General features: G+C 59.4%; 5 protein-coding genes across 5 annotated transcripts; 2 read left to right on the top strand and 3 right to left on the bottom strand.

The window, feature by feature from the left end:
- Positions 1 to 331: 331 nt before the first annotated feature.
- Positions 332 to 1,651, top strand: SPRG_16919 (hypothetical protein; the record flags this gene model as incomplete). Its single annotated transcript, XM_012356221.1, has 1 exon — positions 332 to 1,651. Exon 1 carries the CDS (start codon positions 584 to 586, stop codon positions 1,649 to 1,651), a length of 1,068 nt encoding a protein of 355 aa, XP_012211611.1. The 5' UTR covers positions 332 to 583.
- Positions 1,652 to 2,304: 653 nt separating this feature from the next.
- On the bottom strand, positions 2,305 to 2,642 carry SPRG_16918 (hypothetical protein; the record flags this gene model as incomplete). The annotated part of the gene is made up of 2 exons (XM_012356220.1): positions 2,305 to 2,564; positions 2,615 to 2,642. 2 exons carry the CDS (start codon positions 2,640 to 2,642, stop codon positions 2,305 to 2,307), a joined length of 288 nt encoding a protein of 95 aa, XP_012211610.1.
- A 27-nt stretch (positions 2,643 to 2,669) lies between these two features.
- Positions 2,670 to 3,113, bottom strand: SPRG_16917 (hypothetical protein; the record flags this gene model as incomplete). Its single annotated transcript, XM_012356219.1, has 1 exon — positions 2,670 to 3,113. The coding sequence occupies one exon, from the start codon at positions 3,111 to 3,113 to the stop codon at positions 2,670 to 2,672; it is 444 nt and encodes a 147-aa protein (XP_012211609.1).
- Positions 3,114 to 4,301: 1,188 nt separating this feature from the next.
- SPRG_16916 (hypothetical protein) lies at positions 4,302 to 5,541 on the bottom strand (the record flags this gene model as incomplete). The annotated part of the gene is made up of 4 exons (XM_012356218.1): positions 4,302 to 4,456; positions 4,498 to 4,627; positions 4,676 to 4,747; positions 4,787 to 5,541. The coding sequence occupies 4 exons, from the start codon at positions 5,539 to 5,541 to the stop codon at positions 4,307 to 4,309; spliced, it is 1,107 nt and encodes a 368-aa protein (XP_012211608.1). The 3' UTR covers positions 4,302 to 4,306.
- Positions 5,542 to 5,906: 365 nt separating this feature from the next.
- SPRG_16915 (hypothetical protein) lies at positions 5,907 to 8,220 on the top strand. The gene has a single exon (XM_012356217.1). The coding sequence runs from the start codon at positions 5,911 to 5,913 to the stop codon at positions 8,113 to 8,115; it is 2,205 nt and encodes a 734-aa protein (XP_012211607.1). The 5' UTR covers positions 5,907 to 5,910; the 3' UTR covers positions 8,116 to 8,220.
- The last annotated feature ends 306 nt before the right edge of the window (positions 8,221 to 8,526 follow it).

Genomic DNA, 8,526 nt, shown 5'->3' with positions numbered 1-8,526 from the left:
GACATGCGCCGGTGCACGTTTCGTCAACGGCGTCGGGGCCTCCTATCCAAACACCAAGTGTATTTTATTCGGCGGCGCTCCAACGACACTTGATTTTTTTACCAAACCAGAATTCTTGGGGAGATTAACTTGAAACAAACGTACAAAGTGCGTTTGTGAAAGGTTACTATCCCCGCGACCTTGAAGTTGGCTGCGTGCTACGATAAAAAATGAATCGTTAGACTCAATATGTGTATGCAATAGAAAAGAAAAGACGTGGCGGTGGATATCCGGATACGGAATGGATTTTCGGGCGGGTATCCGGACCGCACCTCGTTTTGTATTCGTTGAAGTCGTGAGTACTTGTTGGTTTTGAGAACTTCAGCTTGCTTGACGCGGCAGCCTCCGGCGTCCTTGAAGCAGCCGATCCGACTCTCGCGCGAACTTGGTGGCCTCGACTTGCAGCTCTGTCGTTGCGCCACGTACTAGAACCATTGCCCTGCCGCCGACGCACCTCGAAGACGCTCCACGGACCGCGACAGCCGCGGAGTCCGCCATACGATCCCGGCGCCCACCGTCGCCACAACTTCAACTCGCCCAACCCATGTTGAGTCTGCGCGCGGACCAGCCCAGCATGTCCTTGCCGATGCCATCGTCAACAGCAGCATCATCCGCAGCAGCAGCGTCGTCACCGACGCGGCCCTCCTTCGTGACCCTGCCCCGACCGCCGGTCGTCCGCAAGACAAAGCCGCCCCATTACCTTATGCACCCGCTCGACGAGATCCCGTCGTATGCTACCCACGCTTCGCATAGCGGCGTAGTGCTTGAACCCGAGAGCGTTGAAAAACCCCTTTACACAGCGTTGTCGACTGGCACCGAAGACGACCAGTCGACCGACGACACGACCCCCGACGACGATCGAGACACTACGTGGGGGCCGCGCGCGCGGCCCTTGGCCAAGAAGCGCCGCGCACTTCTCACACCCAAGGGGTCGGGCGACCGCAATGGGCCGCAGCGAACACCGCCGCCACGCGCCGCCGCCCAGCGCGCCGCGGCCAAGCCGCTCGTCGACCCGCTCAACGAGAAGCGGTCGACGAAGAGCAAGTGCCCACCGGGCCTCCGGTCTGGCAAGTGGACACCCGAGGAAGAAAAGTTCACCAACACCATGATCCATTACTTCCGGCTTGGGCTCCTCCACATCGAAGACGGCACGTCACTGCGGTGGTACCTTAGCAAGAAGCTCAACTGCGAAGCGATGCGCGTGACCAAGAAGCTCAAAGGCAACAGCTCGATCGGGAAGCAAATCTTCCGAGCGGTCGACTGCCCAAGTGTCACGGAAGAAGCCGTGCGCGAGGCCACCGAGACACTCCGTGTGCTCGAAGAAGAGTTCTTCGCATCACTCGCGTACAAGCCACCGCCGAATACTGCGGCCAAGGACGTCGCGCCGCCACCCGCAAACAGCAAGCGACCAAAGCGTGCCAAGCCCGCCCCGGCCCTCACACCCGAGCCACCTTTGCCGCTTGTCGAGAACGACGGGCCAAGCGAGCCGGCCAACCCCGAGGCCGAGCTCCTTTTGCATTTTTGCCTCTCGGCGCACCGCGGAGAGAAGCGGTCCGCAGACGACGCCGGCTTGGACGAAGACGACGACAATGAGGACGGCGACGAGTCGTGAGTAGGATCAGATAGCGTAAATAACACCTTTAACACCCACCAAATAGCATACAAAATGTGTCGGAGGCTGCAGCCGGCGGCGTGGCCAAGCCACTTGAGGCTCATGAGTGCGTTCTTGGAGGCTTTGGTTCACGCTTCGTCGTCGCGAAGGAAAAACAGCAAAAATCTCGTCGACCAAAAGCTTCGCGGAGGGTGCCAACGACGACCTCATAGGAAAGCCGAAAGGTTGCTCAAGGACCCACGCTTCGAGGCAGTCGAGCCACACATCAATGTCGTCATTAGAATATGCCAAGTCAACTCGGATTTGGCGTTGCTGGAGCGCTATTCGCATTCACGCGACTGCACGACGGTATGGGCGCCCCATGTCGGCGAGGTAGCGTTCCAGAGTTGCTGCCATCACCTTCGCTTCGCGCACATATTTCTGGTCATGCTCACTGGCCTCCAAAGCTCCCTCGGCCAGCGCTTGTGGATCACCCACGCGTCGCACCCCGTCTTGTTTCTCGGTAGCGTATTTGCGAGCGCCATGACGCAGCGTGCGATCGCTGCCCGCTCGGGCGCCGCCAACGGACACGGCGCTTCTGGGTGTCGCGCTGTGTCTCTCGACTACACGTTGTTGCAATACAGCATTGGTATTACAGTTGTAGTTGAACTGAGTTATGCCAACGCCTCACGGAGCGCGTGAATGTTCACAAGGTACGGCACGGGCGTCCCGTTCACTAAGAAGTGAATGCGCCGGTAGTTGGTCAGGTCGTGAAGATCTCTGTCGGTGTCAGCGCGGTCGTCGGCCGTGTTGTCGGTGTCGACGTGGGCAACTTGCCTAATGGTCACGGACGTGGGTAAGTTGACAAAGTCGGGCGTAACACTTGCGGGCAGTCGCGCGAATGACGTGGCAATGTACCGGGTCGTGCTGGGTCCTGGACCGTCTCCGCCAGTGCGTTCGACACCGTGTATCTATCGAGCGTACGCGTTGCAACGCAGTTCATCGAGTGCATCCTACTAGGTGTCATTGCCTCGGCGCGCTAGTTGATCGTCTGGTTCTGCTTGGACTTGGTTGCATAGACAAACAGCTCGAGCTTGTACGTCGCCGCCGCGGCGGAACGCCTCTCTTGGAGGCATTTCCACGCGGTCGTGAACTCGGCAATGAAGTTGCCCTCTTCAAGGCCGACGTAGTCGTTTTGCGCCTTCGAGACACCTGTCTTGAAGAAAATAAGGAGCAGGCTCGGTAGCTCCAACGTGATCTTGTCTCTGCGGTTGGCTTCAGTCGCGTCGTACGCGACCTTGATGCGGCTGGCTTCGAGAGCGATGGCTTCTTGGATGAGAGAAAAAGGCGCGCGCAAATCGACCACGATGGTGGCTTGGCCAGCCGTTGATCGCGACTTTGCGCGGTTGCCAAGCTTGATGGTTACAACAGCCTCCATGTTGGCGGGCAATGGGAGGATCGGGCGCGCTGGTTGTCGTGCCATCGTACCGGTAAGTTACTACCGGTAAGTTGCTACTCGATCATGCAACCAGCTCCGCACGCACCTGATTGGCTCTCGAATTCGTGTACGAGGTCGAATTACTGATGGTGTCGACTGAGCCTCATTGCAAAAAATAAGAATGCAAGCGCAGCAGGCAGAATTAAGCCGTCCCGATCTCGATGTACGAAATACACCAGATCGAATTAACTCCTGACCGACAAAAAGATATGGTGGACTTCCTCATGCGCTCGTGGAGCGAGGTCAAGCGAGAAGCGTTCGTGGTCGTCATTCGCGAGCGCGCTGCGGCAGCCACTGTGTGTCGACGCCGTGGCATCCTTCTCTCGCACGCACCATGTCATAAGCTCCAGGAAGTCGACGCAACCGAGGGCGCCCACGTCTCGTTTGGCCGTCTGTGGCTTTTTTGAACGAGCACAGCTTCAGGAGTCCGGGCTCATCATGGACCTCGTGCACCCGCTTCTTGATCTCGTTGAGATTGCTCTCGCACGTCATTCCGCGACGACATCGCGGTGCATGTGGCGCCCTCATCCGTGAGGTTCTAGCGGTCGGATACGGACGTTGTTGGCGCTCACAACGTGCAAGTCAATCGTTTTCCGAGACGACCCTTGGTGGGCTCGCACAATCCCGAGTCTCAAGAAGGATCGTTGGGATGCCTTTGCGCTTCGGCTACGGCGATGATGTCAAGGAGGTGTACGCAGGTATAAATGTACGTTTAGACTCTACTACTAGCACCACCTCAATGAAACGCAGAGGCATTCGGCGCTTGCGTGCCTGGCTAGGACCGTCCTCGCGCAAAACGCCAAATGCCAAGCGTCCGCTCGCCTTTGGCGGGTACGAGTACGCGGGCGTTGGCCGCGACAACCTCGCGGAGCCCCTCTCGTGCGAAGACAACGCAATCGTACAGACAGCGACCACTACGGTTCATGCATGAGAGACTTGTGAGCTCAATACGTGAGAGTCAATAAGGCTGCAAGGCTATGAGGCCGCCACGTCAGGAACGAATTTTAGCCAATGAAAAGCCCAACATTTCAACAAGTGCCGTCAAATGCCAAGCACAAATCATTTGCATGTCGGTTCATCGATGCGAGATGCTCTTCGGACGCTTCAGAGTTTTTCTGTTTCTTCAACAAATTGATTCAACGACCGGACGATGACCACCAACGCAGTGCAGACAAAGGCTACGACGTTGCTGCCGGCGTCGCCAGCGGCTTGGCCGACCACGCGAGGAGCCACTTGAGGTTCGTGAGCGCGTTCTTGGAGGCTTTGGTCCACGCTTCGTCGTCACGAAGGAAGAGCAGCGAAAAGTTGCCGACGTGCGATGCCGTAATCTACAAGCATCGTAAGGCGTCGCGAGGTCGCCTACGACTACCTTGTAGGGAAGTCGGAAGCTCGGGTCGCGCTCCAGGACCCACGCTTCGAGATGACTGAGGCAGTCGAGCCACGCGGCAATGCCAAGGTTGAAGAAGCTCTCGGGGAAGGCGTCTTGGTCCGACCCGTGCCTAACGGCCGCCCGCGATAAGCCTACATAAGAAACACGAGCGTCGTACAGGTGGTACTCCATCTCGGGGCGCTGCAGTCGAATCACTTTGGACGCGTTGCCGAGCGGCACGAGGCGGTATCTACGGTCGGGTTGGAGATGCGAGAGAAGAGGTGGTGACCTGTGAAAGGCAACGCCGAGAGTCTCGGCAATGTGCTGTAACAGTAGCGTCGCTTCGCCCCACGCCGCGTTGATTTCGTGCCAATCCGTGTGCTGCGCAAGCAGCCGGCCCATCGAGAAGCCGTTGATGGTCCCGAACGGTCCCTTGTGCCAAATGTAAAATGCATCGCTCGCAACGTTCATGCGCCGGATCGCTCGCGCGCGCTGCTCCATCGTGGCCACGCGCGCAATCTCCATGTCTCGATGCTCGCGCTGCGCCGCCAGTGCCCACATGCAGTCGTCAATTGACGCCCACACGGACATCTCGTCGTACTCGAGCTCCGCCATCTCGAGCTCGAGGCGCTCGAGGTCGGCTTCGATGCGCAGTCGCTCGTCGCGCATCGACTGCATGAGGCGGTCGTGCGGCGGGCGGCGCTGGACCGGCGGCGGCGACTTGGCCTTGGGCGTCGACGAGAGGAACAATGCTAGCACCCGCTTCTCGTACCGCGCGTTCTCGTTGTTCTTCTCGAGCATCGTTGTGAGTAGATGGAGGCAGTCGGTGCAGAACGCCGGCGACGCATACGAGGCCGTCGCGACGCCGTCCGCGACAACATGCAGGCGCTGGATCTTCTTGACGTGCGAGCTCACATCGGCGTGGCTCAAGGAGGCGTCACGCGTCGACATGGCCGGGTTCATTGCGCTCGCGTGGATGTTGACGTACGACTCGTCGAGGCTGGCGTTCGAGCCATGCTTGCAGCGGACGCAGTAGTCGCTCATGGATCGTTCTGCCACTGAGCCATGTGTTTTTCCGGGCGAAATTCGGACACATCCGAATCTCAACATTGAAATTCGGACCAAAGCGGGGTACGGGAATACCAGGGACATCGGGTCGAGGGGTACCGTCGATCTCCATCGCACCGTTCTACGTCCCAAACGCAGCGCGAAGAAAGGCTCGCAGGCACAGATCAGCGTCGATGCACGGCATGGGCCGTCGCGTGGCCCTAAGGTAGCGTGGGAATAGACAAGAGAGCCGGACCGATTTCGCGCATCATGATTGGCTTGATGCAGTCGCATTGGCCAATCCATAGCCAATCGAAACGCGTGAAAAGACTTGAAAGTCTAGTAAACGTCATTCTCAGACACGTCATGTCAAACGAAAAGGCGTTGTATGAGGCGGTGTTGACCGCGTCCAAAGACGCAGCGGTCGACGCGCTTCGCCAGATTGCGCAGGCGCCGCTGCTCTACAAGGCGCGCGTGGCGTATGCCGTGGCGAGCCCTGCGGCATTGGATGCCATGGCCGACGCGCTCGCCGACGCACTCGTCGCGACAGGCGCGTTCGATGTAGCGCTTGTTGAGTTTGCGACCACCAAGCGTGTCGCTGCGAAGAACGAACCGAGCACGACCGCCTACGTCAACTGTATCGCCAAGTGCACGCCCTACGACGCCTGCTGCATCCCCATCGACGTTGCGAGTGGCCTCGTCGGTATGGGCGCCGACATCTTTCTCTCAAACACCAAAGACGTTAGCTCGGCGAATTTTGAGGCTCCTTGCGCCGCGCTGGTCTTTTGGCTCAAGCCGCACCGCGCCGGCATTGTGGGCATCGATGTCGTCTTGCCGCTGCTGGACGCTGCTTGCCTCGGTCTCGACAGCCACCGCGACTGCATGCTCGGTGCCATGGCCATCTTCCGGCCGCACACAGCGTACGTTGCCAAGTATGACATGCCGCCGTTCCACAATGCGGGCGGCGAGCGCCAGGCCGGCCGGCCCACCGCGGGGTTTTTGACCCGCTTCAGTGCGGCGCTTCTTCACCTGGCCGATCTCGATCTCGTCGTGCTTTGCCTCCGCGACGTCGTCTCGGTGACCATCGACACGGAGCTCCCGGAGGTTGCAACGTTCGTGCATGCGTGCTTGACCAAGCACGGCTGGGTGGCGCTTGTCGCGGCCGTCGACGGGCTCATCCAGCGGTGGTGCGCTGACGGTAAGACCGGCGCGGTACTGCATTTGCTATCGAGCCTCGCCGGTGTCACGACCGACGACGCCGTGTGTCCGCCGCTGCAGCAAATGGGTGTCGGCGAGTTTGTTCGCGCGAGCTATGCGATGGCGCAGCGGCAGCGCCGAACCGATATCTTGTACACGCACGGCGAAGACCCGGCGCTCCAGACGTATTGCTTGACGCACATCGTCTTGCTCGACTGGTACATCAACGAATTGGCACCGCACCGTCCAGACAGCTACTGGTACAGTGAGCGCCTGCCACTCGTGCTCGCGGCCCACGTCGACAGCTTCGTCCACCCCGGCTCTAACAGCTTTCCCAACCACCTACCGCCGATGACGTGGCTCCTGGGTGTGCCGACCGCGATCGTCAAGGCGTTGGCGAGCCAGCCGGCGCTGCAAGTCGGCACGTTTGTGGACACGGTGCTTTCAGTGATGTGTACGGTCAAGGCAAACCGGAAGGTCATTCATGATTGGGAGTGGACCCTCTTCTCCGGCGACACTTTGTGCGATCTCTTGCTTCTCGCAGATCACGTCGGTCGCGTAGACCCGACGCTGCTTGAGAACTGCTTCTCGATCTGGGGCGTCACGGCGCTTCTGGGTGTCGCGTCGTTCCTGCGAAAGCATCCGTGTCCGTTGGCAGCGCCCGAGCGGGCAGCGATCGCACGCTGCGTCATGGTGCTCGCAAATACGCTACCGAAAAACAAGACGGGGTGCGAGGCCGAAGTCGAGCAGATGTACTTTACATCCCCAGTGCACCCGACGCTGGAGGCGATGGACCTTCTGATGGTCACGGAGCCCGAGACGTTCAAGTCGTTTTTTTCAACGTGGTACCAAGCGTTGGAGCTGTGCCCACGGACGAACCGCCTCTTGTTCTTTCCCGTCCTCGACAAGCTGCACTCAATGGGCTACCGCGCCAAGATTGCGCTGCTGCTCGAGGACTCAATCAAGATGTGCGTCAACGCGAGGCCCATCGACTTGGCAATTCGCGATGTTGCGATGGACGCGACGCACTGCTACGAATGCCGGCTCTTTGATCGGTTTTTGAGGGACAGTGACAAATTCTCGTTCCCCCTGCACGGCGACATGTGCGCGCAAGTGGAAGGCGTGACAAGTCGCCACGCCGATGAGCTGGCCCACGATCTTAACAGAGACGCGAGGGTGATCCGCAAGCGCTGTCCAACGGATCGCGATGAGTTCTGGTGGATCAATTTCATGCACACCCAGCAAATGGCGCGCGAAGACAAGGCGATGGCAGCAACTCTGGAACGCTACCTCGCCGACATGGGGCGCCCGTACCGTCGTCGTCGTCCTTGTCGTCCATCGGGGCGGTTTGCTCGTCCGTCTCCGTCTGCTTGACGAGCTCGACGGAGCCGTCATCTATGCAGCCGCGTGAATGCAAATGCCGCGTTCCCGCCAGATCCGAGTCCTAGCGTAAATATCTTAATGACGATATTGTCCATATTGAAATTCCGTGGAGCGACGTAGACACTGCTAGTATACTAGTATTCGATCGCGAGGCACCCAAGCACCAAGTTGGTGCGTTGACAAAGGCGGAGTCCCTGGCGAGTCCGGAACGATCGCGTCTTTCGCGCCGACCTACCGCTGCCAAGTCCATGGACGATTGCCGTCAAGGCGGCACGCGTCGCTCAACTGCACTTGCACCACAGCCTCGTACAAGAGCCCGAACAGCCTGCTCTTCGTCGGCTTCTCCGGCTCCTCGCCCAACACGACGTGGCCGCGACCGTCACCTCGTCCCGCGGATTGCCG

This window comes from Saprolegnia parasitica, assembly GCF_000151545.1.
Source record: "Saprolegnia parasitica CBS 223.65 unplaced genomic scaffold supercont2.404, whole genome shotgun sequence".
Taxonomy (NCBI): Eukaryota; Oomycota; class Saprolegniomycetes; order Saprolegniales; family Saprolegniaceae; genus Saprolegnia; species Saprolegnia parasitica.
The sequence above is the reverse complement of the archived record's forward strand: the minus strand, read 5'-3'. Positions and strand labels throughout refer to the sequence as shown.

Excerpts from the sequence above, each read along its gene's own strand:
- SPRG_16915 (XM_012356217.1), top strand. The coding sequence starts at position 5,911 with ATGTCAAACGAAAAGGCGTTGTATGAGGCGGTGTTGACCGCGTCCAAA.